Raw genomic sequence first — 25658 nt, 5'->3', positions numbered from 1 at the left:
TATATATATATATATACACACACACATATATACATACCAAGGGCATTTTCCCCTGTATAAGAAAGGTAGTCAATTCAAAAAGGCAAGTACCCAGTCCCACCAATTTCACTCCCACCCATTCCACTCCCATCCACTCCACTCCCATCCACTCTACTCCCACCCACTCCACTCCCATCCACCACCTTTCCCTCCCTCTCATCTTAGCTTCTTATGGATGACATGCCATCTGTGTATCCCACCCACTGCCTTGGTTCAGAAGTAATGCAGCAAGACACAGCACAACTGCAATAAGGCTGCTTCACTTAATTGATTAAAAAAAAAAAAAAAAAAAAAAAAAAAACTCAAGCAGAAAAATAGAAAATGGGGAGAGAGATCTTTGGGTTGCATCAAAATATTCTTTATACATAACCACTCCCTACCCCTATCTCCTGCCTTCCCCATTCCTTGCTGAACAAATATTCACCTCTTGCTCAGCACCCTGTTCACTTCACCCATCCAACTCATCCATGGTAATCTCCTCAACTTTCACTCCCCCCCCCTTCCTTCTATATCTCTTTTACTAATCCTTCTTAACTCATTCTTTCCATGTATCCAAACCATCCCAATATTCTTTCATCAACCCTGTCTGCCATCTCCTTTTTCACTCCTGCCATCCTCCTCACCTCGTTTCTCACTATATCCAAACTTGTAACCCCTACCATATTTCTCAGACATTTCATCTTAGTTACATTTCAACTTTTCCTTTCAGCCTCATATATATATATATATATATATATATATATATATATATATATATATATACATATATATATATATATATATATATATATATATACACACATACAGTGGAGACTCAATACTGAAACTTAATTCACTTCAACTGGCTGTTAGAGTATCTAAAAGTTTGACTACGAATACCTATAAATCAGGTAATTCCTTCTAACTTTAGCAAAAGCTTAAGTTTACAAAAATTTTAGTGTAAATTTTTTTTATAATTTTGATTTGTACTTGCTGTAAGTGAAGGCTGGTGATGGATAATGTAGGAGGGGAGAAGGGTGGGGAGGAGGAGGAGGAAGATATTCATTGGAGGACAAGTCACCATCCGTGAAAATGTCTGGTAACTCATCTCCTTGTGTGATTCCTGTGAACCCACTAGTGGAGGGCTGTGGCTCACTAACACTTGCACTCTCACCAGATTCCTTTTTCAACAAGAATCAGTCTAATGTGATCTGCCTTTGCCTTTTTTCAAAATGCCTCTGAAATGCTACATCAAATTTTCATCAAACTGGTTTATGTTTCTGTGTATGGCAGCAATATTAGGGTGGCACCTCTCCAAAAAGTTTCCCAACTCTGTCCACTGCCACAAATATTTCTTAATTTCTGCAGTGGAGACTCTTTCTTTGCTGTTCCTCTTCCCCTGAAGACAGCTCCTCAGTTACCACCTGTAGCTGTTCCTGGTGAAGTTGACACAGCTTGTCAGTGGTGAGGTCTTCAGAGTGTGTTTGCACCAGCTCCTCCATATCATCACTGGCCACCTCAGTGCCTATGGCCCTCCTCAGAGACACAATGTCCTCCACCACAGTAGACTCCTAGACTGAAGGCTTGAATCCCTTAAAATCCTTGGCTGTCACACAGGTTGGTCTATGGGTTGGATTAGTGGCATGGTGTTGGGTGGAAGGAACATCACTTCAATGAATTTTTACCCATTACCCAATTCTTCTTCCACACCTGGAAGATGTGCAGGGGCATTGCTCATCAACAGAAGGGCCTTGAGTGGTAGATTCTTCTCTATTAGGTATGTCTTCACTGCAGGTGCAAACACCTCCACAAACCACTCCGTGAAGAATTGCCTGGTTGTCCAGGTTTTCTTGTTTGCCCTCCACATCACACCATGCTTGCTCTTTTGCACACCGTTCTTTTTTAATGGCTTGGGGTTTTCATAGTGGTACACCAGCATCGGTTTAATTTTGCAGTTGCCGCTAGCATTGATGCAGAGAAGCAGGGTTAGCCTGTCCTTCATGGGCTTGTGTCCTGGCAAACACTTCTCTTCCTTTGATATATAGGTCCTGTTTGGTAGTTTTTCCAAAACAGGCCTGTCTCATCACAATTAAAAACCTGTTTTGGGCTTAAGTGCTCCTTATCCACAGATTTCTTAAATTCAGGCACATACTTCTTACAGCAACTTTGTCAGCACTTGTGGCCTCGCAGTGCCTCACAACAGAATGAATTCCAGTTCTTTTCTTGAAATTTCCAAACCATCCCTAACTAGCTTTAAAATCTTCATTGGAGTCAGGGGTAGTATCACAAATAAAGTCTTTATGGAGCTGCCTAGCCTTTGCACAAATTATGCCTTCTGACATAGAATCACCAGCCATTTATCCACACCATCAAAAAAAATTCCATTTCTTCCACTGCCGCAGATTGCTTAAGTTGCTTTTTCACACCTTCAGTATGGTGGCTACTCTAGATTTGCCCATACAATACTTAGCTGCAAAAAATGGTGATTCTTGCTCCTTTCTTGTATATATCAATGATCTCCTTTTTCCGTTCAATGGTCATCACTACTTTCTTCCTTTTAGGCTTATTTTCACCACAAATAAGCCTCTTTGTTGCCATTATAAGTTTCTAAATGAAAAACTACAGACAGAACACAGGAGAATGTTGTTGTTCTCACGACTGCAGTGGGACAACTGATGGCAGTGGGGAGGGAGAGGCCAGGAGCCTTTGTTTACAACCATATTTGAGTACCAGATATTTTTTCGAGTACCAAGTTGAACTTTTGCATTTGAGTATCAAAAAGTTCGATTTCCAAGACATTCAAGTATTGAGTCTTCACTGTATATATATATATATGTATATATATATATATATATATATGTATATATATATATATATATATATATATATGTATGTATATATATTCATAGTGTTTTTTAATAAGATCTAATTCCTTTGTGTTATCACTAGATTTATTATTATTATTATTTTTTTTTTTTATCAGATTTCATAATTTTATGATTTTTCTAAACAGGTTCTGATAGATAATGACAGTGGTGACCCCAGCAAAGAAATTAGAAATGCCTTTGAACCAGAATTCCACATAAAGAAGATCCACATGCACTACACAGGACCATGTGAAGGCTCACAGCCAGTAAAGCCTCATATTGGAGGTGAGGAGAGAGAGCATGTGGAGACCAACATTGAGGAATCTGGTGGGTCTTCACCAGTCAACATTGCACCAGTCATCAGAAACCAGATAGATTCTCTCAATGCCACTCAAGGTGTTCTCTTCAGGTTCCAGGTGCCTGAGGTGAGTGAAATTACATTGTAGAAAGTTTGGCAGAAGATGTTCAATCTATTATCTCTGGTTTCTTATGCAGGAGACCAGCAATCCAATAAGCTAAGGCTTCCTAGTTACCTCATAGTTCTCTCAGAAAAAATGTTGTACTGCTATTTATTATTGAACAGTTGGGGGAGACCCACCCCTTCCATTTTAGAAAAGATTATACTCAGTATTGTCTAATACCCCATCTGGGGTATTGGCTGCATGTTATTGTGGCTAAGTAGCATGCATCTGATACTTTAGGGTCTATATGGGGCGCCCTTACAGACCAGAGCCACATATCATTTTGTCTGTAATAAGGGAAATCTCTGTTCATAGAGAAATGGTGATAATTTATTATACTGTGACTGTCCCTTTGTTATGCTGTCCCCCACCCCTTGTTACTTTCCTGTACCATTTTTCTGAATGCTCGTTTCCTTTTTTTTGCCTAACTGGTGGGAGAAAAAATACTGCCAAGTCTTCCCACTTGAGTTGTACGAGGTAACAAAAAACAGAACAGGGATAGGATTAGGTATCCTTCTCCCTGTAGCTCCAAAGGGGACATTCCTAAAAAAAAGTAAAGGCATAAGAGGGTCTAGGAGTTTTCCAACCAGTACCCTAAGGTTTGAGTATTTTAATGTGCATGGATGTGGTACAGATGAGAGTAAAAGGGAATAGATAGGTAGTATGTTTGAAAAGAAAGATGGATGTGTTGGCATTGAGTGAAACCAAGTTGAGAGAGAGGGGCAAGTGTGAGTTTGGGAGTGTAGTTGGGAGATTCTCAGGAGTGAAGAGAGGACAAGGGAGAGAAGGAATGGCTATACAGTACTAGTAAGTGAAGAGATAGGCAAGCGTGTAGTGGAGATGAAGGTTTCAAGGTTAATGTGAATGAAGGTGAAACTGGGAAGGGAGATGTGGGTTTTTGTAAGTGCATATGGGCCTGGTAGTGAGAAGAGTGTAGAGGAAAGGGAGACTTTTTGGATGGATTTAAATGACTTCATAGAAGGTTTAGGGAGGAACGTCAGTGTAGTGGTATTGGAAGACCTTAATGCTAGGACAAGAAAAAATCATAGTGGAGATGTGTCTAGAGAATTGATGATAGCAAATACAGTGTGTAGGAAGTCAAGCATAAGTACACATGGGAGAGGGCAGTGGATGGAAGGTGGTAGATAGAGCGTTAATGGACTATATAGTGGTAACCAGGAATAAAATAGGAAGAGTTAAGGATGTACATGTTCTAAGGGGAGAGAGTGGGGTAATATCAGATAGTTTTTTTGGTGGAAGGTAAGTTGAGAGTGGAGGATAGATGGAGAAATAGGAAAAGGACAGAAGGTAGGGAGGTGCTTACAGTGAACTGCTTAAATGAGAAAGAAAGGAAAAGGAGTACAAGAAGAAGCTGAGAGAGGAGTGGGAGGGAGTGAAGGATAGAGTAGAACTAGGAGTGGAGGAGGAATGGGGATGGTTCAAGGAGGTAGTCACAAGGTGTGTAAAGATGGTGTGTGGAACAAGGAGGATGGGAGGAAATAAAAGGAAGGGTAGTGAATGGTGGGATATGGAAGCAAAGAAGGTTGTAGAAGAGAAGAGAGTTTTCACAGATTGGTTACAAATAGGACAAGGGAATCATATGAGAGGTACAAAGAAAAGAGAAGTAAAGCATAAGATAAAGGAGGCAAAAAGGAGAGCAGATGTGAAATGGGGTAAGAATATAACAGTTTTGAAAGTAGTAAAAAAATGTTTTGGAAAGAAATTAAGAGAGGAAAAGGAGGCAAGTCAAGTAAGAGAAGAAAAGCTAAAAGGTGCAAATGGAGAGATGATAATGGAAGAGAAAGTAAGAGGAAGATGGGGAAAGTATTTTAGGGAGTTGCTAAATGTGAAGGAGGATAAGGAGGGAAAGGTAGTTGCAGTGGGAAGCCATAGAAAATGACTGTGATGAGTGAAAAAAAGGGAGCAGAAATAAGGGAAGATGAGGTGAAGGCAGTTGTTAAGACGATGAGAGCAGGTAATGCACCTGGGTTGGATGGATGTCATGCAGAATGTCTGAAAAAAGGTACAGTGATGGTAGACTGGCTGGCTAGTGAGGTTGTTTGTTTTAGAGAGGGTAGAGTGCCAGAGGACTGGAGGAGAGCCTGTATAGTTCCACTTTACAAGGGAAAATGGGACAAGTGTGAGTGTAGTAGTTTCAGAGGAATTAGCGTGTTAAGTGTAGTTGGGAAGGCTTGATTGAGAGGATTAGGAGAGGAACAGAGGGATTAATTGGTGAGGAGCAATGTTTTAGGACAGGTAGGGGTTGTGTACATCAGGTTTTTGTGGTAAGACAGATATGTGAGAAACCTTTAGGAAAAGCTAAGGATGTTTTCTGGGCTTTATGGATCTGGAAAAGGCTTATAACAGGGTAGACAGGAAGACACTGTGGGAGGTATTGCAAATATTTGGGATAGGAAGAAAACTTTTAAGAGCAGTCAAGAGGTTTTACAAGAGTAGTAGAGCATGTGTTAGGATTAGAAATGGAGAGAGTGGTTTGAAGTAAAGGTGGGACTTCACCAGGGATGTGTTGTGTTGCCCTGGTTGTTCAATTTATATATGGATGGGGTGGTGTGAGAGGTAAATGCAAGGGTTGGGGATTGGAGATGGTTAAAGAAAATGGAGAAAAGTGGGAGATAAGCCAGTTGTTGTTTGCTGATGACACTGCGCTTATAGCAGGATCAGAGGAGGGATTGAGGAAATTAGTGACAGAGTTTGGGAAGGTGTACGAAAGAAGGAAGTTGAAGATAAATGTGGGTAAAAGTAAGATGATATGTACAAATGGAGGAAGTGGCAACAGACTGGAAGTGAGGGTTAAAGGAGAGAAACTGGAGGAAGTGGATAGTTTTAGATACTTGGGGACAAATGTGGCGGGAAAGGGAGGAGTGGAGGTGGAGGTAGAATGTAGATTGAGAGAAGCGAGTAAATGCCTTGGTGGATTAAAAAGTATAATGAGAAATAGACATTTGGGAATGGGTGCTAAGAGGAGACTGTATGGAGGAGTGATAGTGCCAACAGCACTGTATGGGGCAGAAACATGGAACATAAGAGAAGAGTAGTTTGAATGTGTTTGAGATGAGGTGTCTGAGAAATATGATAGGGTTTACTAGGCTGGATAAAGTGAGAAATGAGGAGGTGAGGAGGAGAATGGGGGTGGAAAGGGAGTTGGGAGATGGGGTTGATGAAAGAGTATTGGGATGGTTTGGACACATGGAAAGAATGAGTGAAGAAAGATTAGTATAAGAGGTGTGGAAGGAAGGAACCTGAGGGGTCGACCTAGGATGAGATGGATGGATTGGGTAAAAGGGACATTGGGAAAGAGGAGAATGTCTGTTGAGGAAGGACTGGAGAGTACAGAAGATAGGGGTGAATGGAGAATGTATGGATGATGCTGTGATGCATGAGGTGGAGTGGGTGGGGAGATGGGGATGAGGGAGTATGTGTGAAAAATAAATTGATCCAGCCCGAAGGGATTTCGCCCCATCTTCTCCTTTTCTGCATGAGGGGACCAAGGAGGGGGTGTTGCTGATTTAATGAAGTGGCCTTGCTGTGGATGTGCTGTGTCTTGTGACACTGCTTCTGACCCAGGGCACTGGGCGAGATGCAGGGATAACCCATCATCCAGGAGGTGTCAAAATAAGAGGGAGGGAAGAGGGTGGAGTGGAGTACAGTATGTTGGGGATGGAATGGGTGGGAGTAGTTTTTATCCCCTTTTTTTCTACCTCCCTTCTAAGGGGGAAAAAGTCTTTGGTATATGTATGTTGTCTAATCAAAAATTTTATTCACAGGATACATGCTATGATGCTGAGGATGGTAATTCAAGACGTCTTGGCATGAGTCTACTTACTTCACACAATTTAGCTCCACCATCTGCACAAAACTGGCTCCAGTTTGATACCTCTAACCAAGAATTCTTTGGCATTCCCCTGAAACCTGATGTCGGCAGTAAAGAGTACATTTTGGTAAGTAACAAGCTTGAGTTGAGAATGGTTGTGTGTAGATGGTATTTTGATGCATCCTGGAGGGATTTCTCCCTGACTTCTCTATTTTCCACATGAAGGGATGATGAGGAAGGGTTGCTGAATAGATGTAAGAGCTCTGTGTCTGCTGCATTGCTTCTGATCCATTCACTGGGCATGACACTGGGATGACCCTTCATCCATTAGGAGCTAAGATGTGAGGGAAGCAATGGGTGGTGGATCAGAATGGAATGGGTGAGAATGGGTATGTACCTCCCTTATAAGGGGGAACAAGCTTGATGTTATGTTTTCATTGCTCCATAAATATTTTGAGTGGATGAAGGGGTTACCATATAATGAAGTAGTGAGGGTAAACTCCTGTTGTTGGGTCCTGCTGTGGAAGTGTTGTGCCTTGTTGCATTTCCCTCAACCCAGTCAGTGTGACAGCTAACAGAAATCATCCTTCATCCTTGAAATGATGAAATGGGAAAGGCATTGAATAGGTGTTAATATGTACGAAGTGGGCATGTGCTTTGATGTGGTCATCCCTCTTACAAGGGGAAAAGGGAATAATTATTATTGTTATTATTATTCAGTTAGCATAATAATGATGATAATAATAATAATAATAATAATAGTTATTCCCTTTCCCGTTGTAAGAGGGATGACCACATCAAAGCCCACACACCCATGGAGAGAGGGGGGTCACTGATTATGTAGCGGCCTTGCTGTAGATGTGCTGTGTCTTGCTGCATTGCTTCTGACCCAGGGTAGTGGGTGAGATACAGGGATGACCTGTCATCCAGGAGGAGCCAAGAAAAGAGGGAGGGAAGGGTGGTGAATCAGAGTGGAGTATATGGGGATGAAGTGGGTAGGAATGGATTTATACCTTTGACTTTGGCTAGCTTCCTTGTAAAGGGGAAGGAACCCTTGGTATATGTATGTATTATTATTATTTTATTTATTTTTTCTGTGTATATCTCACTGGTTGAGCAAGTTAACATCGCTGCTTGGGTGGAGTTTAGAAGTGGAAGTGGTTCAAGTCCTGCCCAACAGCAAGAGAGTTTGTATTAAGGGCATCTCCATCTGTCAGTCCATATACCAGGAGTTTCTCTCCCCTTTATAAGATTTAACCAGCCAAGGGATGTACCCACATGTTGTACTGCCATTTGCCCTATCTGAAATAGGAAGCTCACAATGTTAAACTGAACTAAATCAGTCACATTAATATATATGTCTATATACCAAGGGCTTTTTTTCCCTTACCGCGGAGGTAGCTAAAATCAAATCCCACCCATTTCATTTCCACCCATTCCACTCCCATTCACCACCCTTTTCTCTCACTCATCTTAGCTCCTCATGGATGATAGGTGATTGTATCTTGCTCACTGGCCTGAGTCAGAAGCAATGCAGCAAGACAGCACATTTACAGCAAGGCCGCTTTACTTAATCAGTGACAACTCCCCCCCCCCCCACACACACTTTGTCCCTTCGTGCAGAAAAATAGAAGACAGGGAGAAATCTCTTCAGGCTACACCAAAATAGCATTCACACATAACCACTCCCTATGCACCCCTTTCCCTTCTTTGCATTACAGTATCATCTATACACAGCCATTCTCCACTCACCCCTATCTCCTGCCTTCTCCCTTCCTTGCTCCACAGACATCCCCCTTTTGCTCAATACTCCTTTCACCCCATCCATCCATCTCATCCATGGTCTTCCCCCCATGTTCACTCCCTCCAACTCTGCCTTCCACACTTCTTTTACTAATCTTTCTTCACTCATTCTTTCCATGTGTCCAAACCATCCCAGTTCTCTTTCATCAACCCTATCTCCATCTCCTTTTCCACCCCCACTATCCTCCTCACTTCCTCATTTCTCACTCTATCCAACCTTGTAACCCCAACCATACCTCTCATACATTTCATCTCAAACACATTTAAAATTTTCCTCTTTGCCCCTCTTACATTCCATGTCTGCACCAGGCAGTACTGACAGTACAATTATCCCTTCATATAATCTCTTAGCATCCATCTCATATGCCTATTTCTCATTACACTTTTTAATCCCCCAAGATGTTTACTTGCTTCTCTCAATCTATAATTTACCTCCACTCCCTTACCTGCCAATGCAACCCAAAGAACCTAAAGCTTCCTCCAGCCCCTTTCCTAGACTTGCTTCCAAATTTTTGCTGTCCTCTCTCCGTGTACATCTCATCACCTTTTACCCACATTTACATTCAAATTTCTCCTAATGCATACCTTCCCAAGGTCAATCACAAACTCCCTTAAAACCCCTCTGACCCTGCCACAAGTACAATGTCATCAGCAAACAATAACTGGTTTACCTCCCACTTTTCTCTGTTTTCTTTAACCATCTCCAGACCCCTGCCCATTACTCTCACATTTACCTCCTGCACCACCCCATCCATATACAGGTAAACGTCGACTTACGATGGCCGCGACTTACGATTGTTCGACTTTACGATGACGACGACGACGACGACGATATGATAATTTAACCCCTTCCATACGGTGCCGCACACGTATGCGTCATGAGGAGCAAGTGGATTCGCGACGCTGCCATATCGGCGTCTTGATTATATTTATTGTAGTCGCCCCTGTGTTTTTACATTCTCTCAAATGATTCATTCTCTGTGGTTTTCAAAATTCGCGGGTGAAAGAGAGAACGATCGATATAAGCGGTGACTATATTTTATGATGCGAGTATTATTACGTCACGTCGTACGGCTGGCATTGTATGCTGCCCGCGAGATTTAAGTCCCGTACTGAAAATACATATTATAGTGTTTGAATATGGTAAAAAGGATAAAAATGATTAAATAAACTACTGTACATGTTTAATAGGCTATATTCAGTATCTCTGGTGGTTAATATACAGGTAGGCTAGGTACAGTGACCACGGAACAGAGTGGGGATCGACTTACGATGAGATCGTCTTACGATGGCTCTATCGAAACCTAATGCCATCGTAAGTCGACGTTTACCTGTACATGTTGAACAGCCATGACAACATGACACATCCCTGATCCAGTCCCACCTTTACCTCAAACCACTCACTCTCTCCATTTCTAATTTTAACTCAGGCTCCTATAAAAACTCTTGACTGCCCCTAACAGCTTTCCCCCAATCCCATATATCTGCAGAACCTTCCACAGTGCTTTCTTTCTACTCTGTCATAAGCCTTTTCCAAATTCATAAAGGCCCCCCCAAAAAAAACGTCCTTACATACATATACCAAAGGCTTTTCCCCTTTAAAAGGGAGGTAGCCAAAAAACAAAAGCATAAAATCCTCTCCCACCTATTCCATCTCCACACACTCCTCCCCCATCCACCCCCCTCCCTCCATCTTATCTTGGCTCCTCCTGGATGACGGGTCATCCCTGCACCTTGCCCACTGCCCTGGGTCAGAAAAAGTGTTGCAAGACACAGCACATCCACAGCAAGGCTGCTTCATTAAATTGGTAACCCCCACTCTCCATCCCTTCATGCAGAAATGGAGAAGACAGGGAGAAATCCCCTCAGGCTGCATTAATTTATTTTTTACATGTACCCCTTCACCCCCTATCCCCCACCCACTCCCTTCCATGCATCACAGCATTATCCATACACAACCATTCTCCATTCACCCCTATCTTCAGTCTTCTCCCGTCTTTCCTCAACAGACATTCCCCTCTTTCCCAATGCTCCTTTTATCCCATCCATCCCATCCTTGGTTGCCCCCTCATGTTCACTCCTACCTTTACCTTCCACTGATCTTTTTTCACTCATTCTTTCCATGTGTCCATTTCCACCCATTCCACTCCCATCCACCACCCTTTTCTCTCACTCATCTTAGCTCCTCATGGATGATAGGTGATTGCATCCTGCTCATTTTCCACCCTGTTCTCCTCATCTCCTCATTTCTCACTCTGTTCAGCCTAGTAACCCCTGTCATATTTCTCAGTCACCTCATCTCAAACACATTCAAACTCCTCTCTTCCTCTCTTATGTTCCAGGTTTCTACCCCATACAGTGCCGTTGGCACAATCATTCCATACAATCTCTTCTTAGCATCCATTCCCAAATGTCTATTTCTCATTACACTTTTTAATCCCCCAAGGCTTCTCTCAATCTACATTCTAACTCCACCTCCATCCCTCCTTTTCCCACCACATTTGCACCCAATTATCTAAAACTATCCACTTCGTCCCAGTCTCTCTTCCTTAATACTCACTTCCAGTCTGCTGCTACTTTCTCTTCTTGTACATCTCATCACCTTACTTTTACCCACATTTATCTTCAACTTCCTTCTTTTGCACACCTTCCCAAACTTAACTTTCTTAATCCCTCCTCTGATCTTGCCACAAGTGCAGTGTCATCAGCAAACAACAACTGGCTCATCTCTCACTTTTCTCCATTTTCTTTAACCATCTCCAATCCTCAATCCATTACCCTTACATTTACCTCTCACACCACCCCATCCATGTATAAATTGAACAGCCAAGGTGACATAACACATCCCTCAAATCACTCACTCTCCATTTTTTATTCAAACACAAGCTCTACAACTCATGTAAAAACTCTTGACTGCTCTTAACAGCTTTCCTCCTATCCCATATATTTGCAATTCCTCCCACAGTGCCTTCCTGTCTACCCTGTCATAAGCCTTTTCCAAATCCATAAAGACCCAAAAAATATCCTTACATCTTCCTAAAGCTTTCTCACGTAACTGCCTTACCAGAAAAATCTGATCCATGCAACTCCTACCTTTTCAAAACCCACACTGTTCCTCATCAATTACTACCTCTGTTCTTCTCCTTGTCCACTCAAAACCCTCCCATAAGACTTTCCAACTACACTTTACAAAACGATCCCTCTGAAACCACTACAGTTGCATTTGTCCCTTTTTCCCTTATAAAGCAGAGCTATACAGTCACTCCTCCAGTCCTCTAGCACTCTACCCTCCCTTAGACATATATTAGATAACCTCACTAGCCAGTGTACCATCACTGTACTTCCCTTCTTCAGACACTCTTCATGACATCCATCTAGCCCAGGTGCCTTACCTGCTATCATCATCTTAACCACTTCAGTACGGGACTTAAATCTCGCGGGCAGCAGCCAATGCCAGCCGTATGACATAACGTAATAATATTCGCATCATAAAATATAGTCGCCGCTTATATCGATCGTTCTCTCTTTCACCCGCGAATTTTGAAAACCACAGAGAATGGGATTCAGGGCGCATTTGGGAGAATGTAAAAACACAGGGGCGACTACAATAAATATAATCAAGACGCCGATATGGCAACGTCGCGAATCCACTTGCTCCTCATGACGCCTACGTGTGCGGCACCGTATGGAAGGGGTTAAAAACTACTTCCACCTCAACTTTTCTTGTTTTTCCTCCATTCTCCTCACCCATCACTCATTTTCTTAGTGCCTCCCACTGCTACCACCACTCCCTCCCTTTCCTCATCCTAATTTAGCAGCTCCCTGAAATACTCTGCACATCTTCCCATTACTGACTCCTTTTCCATTATCATCTTTCCATCTGCACCTTTTACCTTTTCCTCCCTATTTGATTTGCCTCCCCTTCCTTTCTTAACTTCCCTCCAAAACTTATTTTTATTACAAAATTATCTGTCATACAACTTTCCCATTTTACATATGCCCTCTTTTTTGCCTCCTCTATCTTGTGTTTTGTTTCTCTTCTCTTTTATTTGTACATTTTATGTTTCTTTTGTCCTACTTTGCAACCAGTCTGTGAATGTTCATTTCTCTTCAACAACCTTCTTCACTTCATCATCCCACTACTCACTATCCTTCCTTTTATTCTCTTCCATCTTCCTTGTTCCACTTACCATCTTTGCACACCTTGTGACTCCCTTCTTGTAACACCCCCATTCCTCCTTCACTCCTACCTCTACTCTATCCTTCACCACCTCCCACACTTCTCACATTTATATACTACTTTAAAGTAAGTACTTAATAACTTAAAAAAAAAACTCCTACACTATTTTAACAACAATTTCTTTGTTACAGGTATGTATTGACAGTAAAGGAGGAAAGATCAGTGATGTGCTCAATGTGGAAGTGGTCCCTCGACCACGTAGACAGCGTCCGTCCGTGGAGTTTGGGCTCACTTTGTCAGCCAACTACCACCAATTCATGGATGATGCACATAACAAGGCCAAACTTATTGAACGTATTGCTCATGTCTTTGGTGATCCCAGCCCTCAGCACATTGCCGTCCACAGTATTAAGAAAGGATCAGTCATCATAACATGGCACAACTCATCTTTACCATCTTTCCCTTGCCCTCATGATGAGATTGAAACTCTAAAGAGTATTATGCTTGACCAGTCAGGACAACTCAAAGAGAGCTTTGTTGAGGCCTTTGCCCCAGATTTTGACCTGGAGAATGGTTATATAACACCACAGGGCAAGTGTTTGGGTGAAGACACCCCAACCCATCATGAGGACCCAGGTATTCCTCCAGAACCCAAGACAGTTGAAGAAGGTGGTGAAGACTACCTGCTAACCTTCATCATCCCAGCCATCATTATTGCTGTCATGCTCCTGCTGGCTGCCATTATTGCTTGTTGCCTGTACCGACGGCGGCGTTATGGGAAGATGACCATGGCTGAAAACAACACATTTGTTGGCAAGGGCATCCCTATTATTTTTGCAGAGGAATTGGATGACAAACCTGACCCAGCCAAAAGTCCAGTTATTATGAAGGATGAAAAACCACCTCTGCCACCCCCAGAGTACCAGAGAGGATCTGCCTCCCCATCGGCTTCAACACCACCTTCTGAACGCCGGCACTACCCCAATGACGGTCACCATGGTGATGGAGGTGAGGAGATGCCCTATCAGCCTCCTCCCCCATTCACAGCCACTAATGGTGGATCACGTCACACCCACCCTGCCATGCCCCCAATCTACAGGAAGCCGCCCACTTATGTGCCTCCCTAAGGCCAATCTACCCAATCCCCATAACTCCTCACCACCACAACACCCACAGCACACATGCAGAACACATTAGACTCACATATATATATATATATATATATATATATGCACACACACACATATACACAGTTATAGAAGAGACCTGAAAAGAAAAAAGAAAAATTCCACACAGTGTCTGGAACAAACTGGACAAAACAATAGTGTGTGCAAAAACCATACACAAATTTAAGAGCAAACTAGACACTGCAAGATACAAAGACGGGACACCATGAGCATAGCTCCCCTTCCCATAAAATACATTTAGGTAAATACATACATACAGATACACACGTGCATATGCATACACAAACATCGGTCTCATGATCCTGTCATACATATCCTGTAACAAAGTGCATTTGGCCACCAAGTATTAAACTGATCAACACCATCTCCACAACAGTGGACCAGGCATGTGGGGCCTACATATCAGCTATGCACAAAGTTTAGGGTATTGAGTGTTGTGGTGCAGTACAGGGAGGTGTGGCCAGATACAGGAGCCATCCCATCCTTCTCATCCCCCACAGAAACAGTACATATCGCACATTGAGGAGTTCATGTGAAGCCTTCATTGTCTTAGCACACTTTAGAGTTAGACTTCCTATTGTCAAGGAAACGACAATCTAGACCTAGCCTGTCCTTGTCAGAGAAATAATGTAAAAGTTTTATGTTAAATGTAGGAAAGTATAACACAATATTCTTCATTTGTGTTAAAAAAAAATGTTATTTGTATTTGCACAAATTGCATTGTGATGAATAAAAAATTGCTGCTTTTAAGGCCTGTAGTCAAGAAAATCATTGGGTGCCCAGTAGCATCATACCGGTGTGCAATAACATACAATCATTACCCATGTTTTCTTGTGGTGTAGGAAAACTCATGCCTTTGAAAACTTGCAATGGGTACAACACATATTTGTAATGTCTCCAGTTTGGGTAGAAATGAGTTGCACACTGTAGGAAACATGAGGACACCTTGTTCATTATTGTGCACTGCCAGCTCTCCCATTTTGACATGGTGCTATTGGTGGCTGACGCTTTTCTCGACTGGGCTAATTTCTGGTGGTCTAAACTGTTGGCACAAGTCTTGCTTGGATGTCCTACATGTTGGCATGGGAGATTCTTCATGTTGAAGTAGGATGTTCTTCACACTGGTATTGTGCAGCAGTCTTCAACATGCTGAGGTGTCCAAAATAGTATTGCAAGGCTTTCCTGTGGTGTGGCAGGCAAACAGTAAACCATAAGGTGTTTGCCAAGCAGCACTAAGTCATTTGATAAAGAAAAGTAGGTAATCCAGTATACTCTGTAGTGTTACACTCGGGAGAAACTTACAGTGATGAACACAGTGACATGGTTTTGATCTCTCTCTCTCTCTCTCTCTCCCACTTTACCTTCTTCTTCTTCTCTTTTTTCCTGAAGTTTGGTTCCCTTTCTAATGCTTCCAGTCAAGTGGGTTCACCCACTGTAGCCGCCTCCTCCTCATCATCCATCCCCTCCCCCCATGTTGTTATCCACCTTGTTGTCTACCACCAGCCATGATTAGAGAAACTGCCGCATGGCGGCGAAAGCATCTCACAGTGTACATAAGTACCTCTTCCCTACCTTCCCAAGCATTAGCTGTTAGACTTGCTTTTTATATACAATGCTCTTCATAGCTGCCTAATTCTAAATGCTTCAATCTGCTGTTCATTCAGTGATGATGCTTCCAGGTCCATCTGTCAAAAGAAAGCCATGCCCCTTCTTGATTTACCTAATAAGCAGTTTGTAGCTCCTGCTTGAGATCCTAGTTCATATCTAGGACTGCAGAAGTGAATGAGACTGCTGCTGCTCAGAGGGATGGTTATGGTTCTATTTAAGCAAATGATCCTGACAAAACGGTGTGGTGTTTGATAAGTAGAACTATGTTGAGGTGTACTTCTCTAGTGTGGTGTAAAAGATGTATGTTTGTGACAATTTTTGTATACATCACACGATAATATAATTGTAAATGATGAGAATTTCCTGTGAATGTTATTTTATTTTATTTTATTTTTTATTTTATTTTATTTTTTTCACCAAAATGGGCTAAATGTCATGTTTTCTATGCCCTCTACATCTTCTAGTGCCTCGTCTTCAAGCATCTTGACGTTAGATTGCCTTTCTAGACGTCATGCAACTCCGGCTTTGCGAGGTGAAGGTGATGTGGGTGAACTATAGCTGCTAATACCTGTTTTTTTGTGGAGCGAGGATAAAATTTGAATGGGGAAAGCAGCAATAAACTGAATAGTATGAATGAATAGATATAAGGATTCCAGGCTATGGACCCTGAAGAAAATCTAATTGATGGTGTTGATTGTTTAGGTACAGAGAACATGCTAGGTTTGCAAGCAGTTATTGCTAACCTCCCCTTATCTTGTGTAAGTTTGGAGAAAGCCACATCCAAATCTTGTGCTAAATGATAACAACTGATTCATAAGTTGAAATAGTTTTATCTGTTAAAACTGTTCAGGAATCTGTAAGCATTTGTTGATTTTTAACAATATATAACATCTGATAAAGGTTTACAACTACCATTTGGAGTTTAAGGTGTGGTAGACTTGTTTTAGTTTTATAAGCTATTATTCTGGTAGTTTTCAAGTTTGTTAGGGTACAGTGGGACATCCTTTGTGTAAATAGAGATGCACTTGTGACTGACATAGACACTAAGACCCACAAACTACGTACATGCATAAATCCCTCCTACACAAACAAAAACACGTTTTCTATTTTGACATTTACCAAGTGAACATGCAGTGCAGACACTCATACCCATGTGGTAATTGCTGCCAAACTTTATACATCACTGGACACAACTTGCCACTTGTTACAACTGGCTGTGTCCCTGTCCGTCTAGCAGAAACCCTTTAATCAAGCAGTGTCATCAGCATCCATACAGTAGATATAATTTCTTGGCATCCTTTTATCTTTATTGTAAATGAAATAGGACTTAAAAAGTGATTGAAGCGCTTTTCTCCTGTCTTATTCCTGTAGTTTTGCATCTTGTGTAGACAACACTGGAACAGGATTGGACAAACACTTTGTCTCCTCAATTTGCCTTCCTTCAACCTGCCGCTGTCCTGCATACTGATTGTAATAATATTAGTATTAATAGAAACTATATTGATAATAAGCTAGTGACTGCATTAACGAGAATTAATTGTGGGACGTGCGCGTGTGCATGAGTACAAGGGATGTGAAAATCAAGCTACATCAGCTCACTAATGTTACACCCTGTAGCTTTATCAACATTTGTGTCACGAGAAAATTATAATAAACTTTTTATACAAAAGTAATCACATTTTTTCTTCTTTGTCTTTTTTTTTTTTTTTTAAGTCACCCTATGAAGATTTTATCTCACTTTCCACCTGCATTGCCAATGTACTTGATCTTAAATTTCATGTTTCTGGGATATTGGCTGCATGTTATTGTATGGTAAAAATCTGCTCAGTAGCATGCAGTTGATAAACTGCGAGATACAAAGGCGGACACCACGAGCATAGCTCCCCTTCCTGCAAAATACAACTAGGTAAATACAACTACGGAAAGTCTATATGGGGCACCCCAAAGGACCAGAGCCAAACATCAATTTGTGTTAGAGGAAATATCTACTTGTATAGAAATGATGCTACTTTATTGTACTGTGACTGTCCCTCTGTTATGATGTCCCCCCCCCCCCACTCTTAATATGTACCACTTCTCTGAATATATATTTCAATTTTTGCCTACCCCTGTGGTAGGGGAGGAAAGAATACTGCCACTGAATTTTCCTTCTTGGGTCGTAAAAGGCGACTTAAATGAGACAGGGTGGGACTAGGCATCCTGCTCTCTGGAGCCCTAAAGGGCAAATTCCTACAAGAAGTCAAGGCATAATAGGGTATGGGAGTTTTCTGATCAGAATCCTAAGGTGCATGGGTGTGATACACATGAGAGTAAAAGGGAAAAGATAGGCAGTATGTGTATGAGAAGGAAGATGAATTTGTTGGCATTGAGTGAAACTAAATTGAAAAGGAGTGAGTTTGGGAGGGTGTCAGGAATAAGAAGAGGACAAGAGAAGGAAGGGGTGGCTACACTAGTAAATGAAGGGATAGGTAAATGTGGAGAGAAAGGAGATTCTTCAAGGTTAATGTGGATGGTGAAATTGAAAAGGGAAATGTTGGATCTTTGTAAGTGCATATGGGCCTGGTAATGAGAAGAGTATGGAGGAAAGGGAGGCTTTTTGGATAGATTTAAATGAGTACATAGAGAGTTTTGGGAGAAATATCAATGTAGTAGAATTGGGAGATCTCATTGCTAGAGTAGAGGATGAACCAGTAGATGGAGTGGTTGGGAAGTGTGGAGTGCCAAGTATAAATCATAGTGGAAAGTTGATGATGTGTTTAGAGAGTTGATAGCTAAAACAGTGTTTAGGAAAAAAGTTAAGCATAAGTACACATGGTAGAGAGTGGGGAATGGAAGGGTGGTTGATAAGGCTTCATTGGACTATGTTGTGGTATCCAGCAGAAAAGTAGGAAATGTTTTGGATGTCCATGTTCTAAGGGGAGAGATTGGGGGGATATCAGATAATTTTTTTGGTGGAAGGTAAGTTGAAAGTGGCAGATAGATGGAGAAAGAGAAAAAAGATTGAAGGTAAGGAGGTGCTAAGAGTAAACTGTTTAAATGAAAAGGAGAAGGAGTACAAGAAGAAGCTGAGAGAAGTGTGGGAGGTGGTGAAGGAAAGATAGAGGTAGAAGTGGAGTAGGACTGGTGTTTCAAGGAGGGAGTAACATGGTGTGCAAAGATAGTGTGTAGAACAAGGATGATGAGAGGGAATAGAAGGAAGGGTAGAGTGGTGGCAGGATGAAGTGAAGAAGGTTGTTGAAGAGAAGAAACAAGCATTCACAGACTGGTTGCAAAGTAGAATGAAACATATGAGAGGTACAAAGAAAAGAGAAGAGAAGCAAATCATAAGATGAAAGAGGCAAAAAGTAGAGTAGATGTAAAATGGGGAGGAGTATGACAGATAATTTTGAAAGTAATAAAAAGATGTTTTGGAAGTTCAGAGAGGAAGGGAGGTGAATTAAGTACAGAAGAAAAAGTAAAAGGTGTAGATGGAGAGATGATAATGGAAGAGGAGGTACCAAGTGAAAATGGGCAGAGTATTTCAGGGAGCTGCTAAATGTAGAGGAGGATTGGGAAGGAGTGGTGGTAGCAGTGGGAGACACTAAGACAATGACAGTGATGGGTGAGGATAATGGAGGAAAAATAAGAAAAGATGAGGTGCAAGTAGTTATTAAAATGATGAGAAGAGGTAAGGCACCTGGGTTAGATGGGTGTCATATGGAGTGTGAAGAAAGGAGGTACAGTAATAGTAGACTGGCTAGTGAGGTTGTGTAATATGTGTCTAAAGGTAGAGTACCGAAGGACTGGAGTGCCTGTATAGTTCCATTTTACAAGGATAAATGGGGACAAATGTGAGTGCAGTAGTTTCAGAGTTGAGTGTAGTTGGGAAGTCTTAAGGGAGGGTTTTGATTGAGAGGATTAGAACAGAAGTAGTAATTGATGAGGAATAGTGTATGTTTAGGACAGGTAGGAGTTGTGTGGGTCAGATTTTTGTGGTTAGACATGTGAGAAAGCTTTAGGAAAAGGTAAGGATGTTTTTTTAGGCCTTTATGGACTTGGAAAAGACTTATGACAAGGTAGACAGGAAGGCACTGTGGGATCTGCAGATATATGGGATTGGGGGAGAGCTGTTAAGAGCAGTCAAGATTTTTTACAAGAGTAATAGAACCTGAGTTAAAATAATGCATGGAAAGACCGAGTGGTTTGAAGTAAGGGTGGGACTGCATCAGGGATGTGTCATGTTGCCATGGCTATTCAGTGTGTTCATGGATGGGGTGGTGTGAGAGGTAAATGCAAGGGTAGTGGGTTGGGGATTGGAGATGGTTTAAGAAAATGGAGAAAAGTGTGAGGTGAGCCAGTTGTTGTTTGCTAACAACACTGTGCTTGTGGCAGGGTCAGAAGGGGATTAAGGGAGTAAGTGATGGAGTGTGGGAAAGTATGTGATAAGAGAAAGTTTAAGGTAAATGTCGGTAAAGGTAAAGTGATGAGATGTACAAGGGGAGAGGATGGCAAGTAAATCTTAAAGGAGAGAGGCTGGAGGAAGTGGATAGCTTTAGGTACTTAGGGTTGCATGTGGCTGGAAAGGGAGGAGTGGGTGGTGAAGGTAAATTTTAGATTGAGAGAAGCAAGATGCCTTTGGGGATGAGAAATAGGCATTTGGAAATGGATACTAAGAGGAGATTATATGAAGGGGTGATTGTGCTGACAGCATTGTATGGGGAGAGACATGGAATTTAAGAGACAAGAGGAAAAGTTTAAATGTGTTTGAGATGAAATGTCTGAGAAGTATGGTAGGGATTACAAGGTTGGATAGTGAGAAACAAGGAGGATAGCGGGGAAGGAAATGGTAAATTAGGTTGATGAAATAGTATTGGGATGGTTTGGACACATGGAAAGAATGAGCAAAGATTAGTAAAAGAGGTGTGGAAGGCAGAGTTGGAGGGAATGAACATGAGGGGGTGATTGAGGATGAGATGGATGGTGTGAAAGGGGCATTGAGGAGGGAAGGGAGAAGCCAGGAGATAGAGGTGAATAGAGAATGGCTGTGTATAGATGATACTGTAGTTAATGTAAGAACACAACTCAGGTGTCTACTTGCTACTATAAAAGGATTTTAATCTAGTTTACATAGTTCAGACAGGAAGAGGTCTGGAAACAAGGCTAAATGAACACAAATGATTGATCAGATAATTATAGCCAAGAAAGTTTGGCAGTGTTCCAGCACATGAATCTGTCTCTGGATTAGGACAAAGCTGGTCTGATTTATAAATCTGGTTGTGGGTTCAGGAGGAAGATAGTAGAATCCACACTAATAGGATACTATCCTAACATGAACATATCAAAGGGGTGGTGGTCTCCAGATATTATATCTGGACTCATGATCACCAACATGTTTTATTTTCATGTAGTATACCAGTGAAAGTGGCAGTAGACTGGAAGTGAGCATTAAGGGAGAGCGACTAGAGGAAGTGGATAGTTTTAGATACTTGGGTGCAAATGTGGCAGGAAAAGGTGTAGGTAGAATGTAGATTGAGAGAAGCGAGTAAATGCCTTGGTGGATTAAAAAGTGTAATGAGGAATAGATATTTGGGAATGGATGCTAAGAGGAGACTGTATGAAGGAGTGATTGTGCCAACAGCACTGTATGGGGCAGAAACATGGAACATAAGAGAAGAAGAGAGAAGGAGTTCGAATGTGTTTGAGATGAGGTGTCTGAGAAGTATGATAGGGGTTACTAGGCTAGATAGGGTGAGAAATGAGGAGGTGAGGAGGAGAACAGGGGTGGAAAAGGAGCTGGGAGATAGGGTTGATGAAAGAATATTAGGATGGTTTGGATACATGGAAAGAATGAGTGAAGAAAGACTAGTAAAAGAGGTATGGAAGGCAGATGTGGAGGGAGTGAACATGAGGGGACGTCCTAGGATGAGGTGGATGGATGGGGTGAAGGGGGCTTTGGGGAAGAGGGGAATGTCTGTTGAGGAAGGACGGGAGAGGACTGAAGACAGGGGTGAATGGAGAATGGTTGTATATGGATGATGTTGTGATTGCATGAGGTGGAATGGGTGGGGGGATGGGGGGTGATGTAGTAAGTGTGAGCAAAATTGACGCAGCCCGAAGGGATTTCTCCCCATCCTCTCCTTTTATGCAATGGGGGGACGGAGAGGGGGGGGGGTCGCCGATTTAATGAAGCGGCCTTGCTGTGGATGTGCTGTGTCTTGCGACACTGCTTCTGACCCAGGGCAGTGGACAAAGTGCAGGGATGACCCGTCATCCAGGAGGTGCTCAGATAAAAGGCAGGGTGGAGGGGTGTGGAGTGTATTCAGGGATGGAATGGGTGGAAATGATTTTATGCCTTTTCCTTTTTGGCTACCTCCCTTGTAAGGGGGAAAAAGCCTTGGTATATGTATGTATGTATACCAGTATTAGCCAAAAAGCATTCAATGAATGATATACTGAATATCAAAAGACAATATGAATTTTTTATTCTTTTAATACAAATAAAGACAATTACAGGTGTACTATTTATGCACAGGTCTTTTAGAAAATTATTTCTGTTTTTTTTTTTTTTTTTTTTTTTGTAAAATCTTTCAAAACAATTTTAAGGTCAATGGTTTCAGTAATGCCATTTTCTGTAGATAGCAGCACAAAATTCTGTAATCTTGTGAATTTGTGGACCATAAGTATGTTTTAATCAGTTATAGTTATGAAAATTTCTTTTGCCCAATGCAACTGTTATGGGCATTGTTAAGTAAATTCTCAAAGCAATAAAAACATTAAGAGATGTAACTCTGATTCCCAACATGGACAATATCACACCCTTGGCCTCATGTTGCACCAACATGTTACTTATCATCTTGATTATAGTGTTGCAGCAGGCTTTTTCAACACGCCATATGCCTCACAACCATTCTGATTTTATGCAGCAGGGAAGTGTTCGTCTTGACTCAGAGGAGATTTGTTGCATGCTAAGCTCTGCAGGATGGCACCTATATCCAAGTGTATAAGGAGCAACACTCTCGCATTTATAGATTTACTACAGCAGCATCCTTGTATTTGAAACATGAAGTGCAAGGAGTACAAGTGAAAGGACTGAAGAAGTACAACTTTGGAAGAAACTTAAGCAGAAACGTCCTGCATTATGAACTGGACAATGAGGACACCCATTCTTCCCTTGACAATGTTCATAGGTGACTGATACGCTGCAGCACTTTGGGTAGTGACAGACCGCGTGCACACAGGTGCCACATGCAACACTGCCAATTGCCTCATGCAGTGCTGTACAAGGCAGTGTTGGCAGATGCTGGGTGATTACCCTGTTCTAGGGTAATTTGAGCACTATCAGGGTAACACAAAGAAATTTATCCACTTACTATAGAGAGAGAGAGAGAGACAGGGGAGGGATTCTGCATTGGGATTTGTTCAAAGTTTGTCAAGAACTAGCAAAAGGTGAAATTCAGACCCAGCTAATTTTCTTCCCGTAAAAGATGTGTACTTCAGTGGTTGGGTAACTGCATCACTCCACACATGGAACTCTATTGAGAAACAAGATCTTGTAAACTTTAGGCTAAGATGTCTTGATTATTATATTGAGAAAACATCACAGCTTCTACAAATATTTAATTTTACTGATCCATTGTTTGAATCTCTCAAAGCATTGGATCCTCTTTGTATTTTGATGAAAACTATCCCTTCCATTTCCATTTAGCATCAAAGATTCCAAATCTTGTCTCTCAACTTAAACATCACTGACACTGAATGGCTACAGAACACAAATGAAGTCCTTGGAAATCTGGGTGGAATTAGAGTATGTTTCTATTGGTGGGAAACTTCATGACAAAACTGTTATGCTTGTCTTGTTCAATTACCAGTGTAGATTTTTTTCCCCCAGATCTTTTGAAAACAATAAAATCAATTCCCTGAACATAGACAGACATGTTAATTGGAATGATTCATGTGAAGAGAATATTAGAAACTTCAACATCAGACAATTTCAAAATTACATCAACACAGTGATTCCGATGACAGACTGCCACATATTAACCTGATCAGGAGTAAGTCCAAAATCTATGGACAGTGGCATGTAGCAGTTGTAATATAATGTAGTATAATGTAATTTAATGTAATGTGTAATTATAATGACATAACTGTCAATGACAAATATCCTATACCGCACTTGCGTTCTTTCACCTTATCACTTAAGGATAAGACAATCTTTACAAAGAGAGACTTAGGTGCATATCTGCAGATTCCTATCGCTGAACAGAATATGCCAAAAAATGCGGTATGGATACTATTTGGACTCTGACATCCTGTTCAGTGACAGGAATATGCAGATATGCACATTGTAAGTCTATCTTTGTAAAGAATGTCTTATATTTAAGTACTAGATCTAGGAGCAGAGGATGAGGGATGAGAATTAGGACGGGAATCAGGCAAAATGTTTACATGACTTCGCTCTACTACCATAATAGATATGGTACCTACATATATGTTGTCATTGACCCTCATGGTAACAGCCTTACTCCAGTAGGAATGTCAGTAGAAGCCGAGCTTAACACTGCACTGTAATGAGAGGGTGAACACGACACTTTGTCACTAACCACTGACACCAGAGTACTACGGTTGTTGGAACAGTAAGTCTGCAATATTTCAGTGACATGGGCTATTCGTCCAGGGTTCCTTTATGTGTTACGAGGAGAGGTCGAATGTCATGGGAACTGCTTTCAGAAAATTGAGTTTCAAGAATTCGTTGTCCACTTTCAGCTGTTGTCCAATCTTCCTGAGCTCTCGTAGGAATATCGTAGGTTTCTCATACATTTTCATGCATGAGGGCATCAAACAGTTCCGGTTGGGTCTTTGTGAATATGGTGGTCAACTCCCGCTTCAATCTGTCGTAGTCGGCGGAGTTGATAACGTCGTCACTGAGCTGGTTGACCATTCGAACGGTAAGTTTGCTACGGTGTGATGAAACTTGGTGGAGGACGTGGTGATATTTGCCTAAACAAATTAGGAATCCAGTAGAAGAAACCAGCGTGCTGAATAAGTTTCGTCAAATTGTGGGGATCGGACGGCGATTGCTGCTGCTACCGGAAGCGTTGACGTTGTTGATGTGGGCGTTGATGGTGTTGCTGCTGCTGTTGTTGGCGTCGCGCCTGGCGTGACGAACGACTAGATGATTGTGTCATGGTGTCGTTCCGCGACATAATTTCCGCGGATAGGTTGCTGGTTGGTCTGGATCAAGGATGAGGTTGAAGGATGTGTAGAAAGTGAGCTTCTTTATATGTCGTCGATACAGTACCCGTTAGATATGTGGTTAAATGCAAAACACTGGTTTTTATGTTGGGAGTTTATTACATCGATCTACACACAAGCATGTCAGGAAGTAATCTGCCTCCAGGCGAATGCTTGGAGGCATGGGCACGCTCTCATGGCCCACTTTCCTGATACTCTGTTGCCAGGTAGAACCCGTAGGCAAAGCAATACAGGCAAACACATATAGGTATATACATAACATAAACAAGAGAACAATTACATATAATGAGTAATATGCGTGTAAAACGTTTAAGGGTAACGTTATACTAAATACCTTAATGCTATGGCACGTAAAATTGGCAAAAGCGTATACGCTTGGGGCGTATGCCTAATGACGTATATAAACGTTTATATGATTGTGTATAGGGCACTTATATAATGTAATAACTACATAGGCTTACTTATGCAAAA

The 25658-nt window shown here is 41.7% G+C and overlaps 1 protein-coding gene across 1 annotated transcript in view; it reads left to right on the top strand.

Annotated features, from left to right (window-relative positions):
• Dg (Dystroglycan) overlaps positions 1–17629 on the top strand; it is a 253094-nt gene extending 235465 nt beyond the window's left edge. Inside the window, exons 13-15 of the mRNA XM_076185188.1 lie at positions 3032–3310; positions 7132–7305; positions 13353–17629. Coding sequence (XP_076041303.1) covers positions 3032–3310; positions 7132–7305; positions 13353–14288 — 1389 coding nt within the window. The 3' untranslated portion in view covers positions 14289–17629. The remainder of the gene's footprint in view (positions 1–3031; positions 3311–7131; positions 7306–13352) is intronic.
• Positions 17630–25658: the final 8029 nt, after the last annotated feature.

Source organism: Oratosquilla oratoria, chromosome 5 (assembly GCF_046742065.1).
Source record: "Oratosquilla oratoria isolate Oo_2021 chromosome 5, ASM4674206v1, whole genome shotgun sequence".
Lineage (NCBI taxonomy): Eukaryota > Metazoa > Arthropoda > Malacostraca > Stomatopoda > Squillidae > Oratosquilla > Oratosquilla oratoria.
The sequence above is the reverse complement of the archived record's forward strand: the minus strand, read 5'-3'. Positions and strand labels throughout refer to the sequence as shown.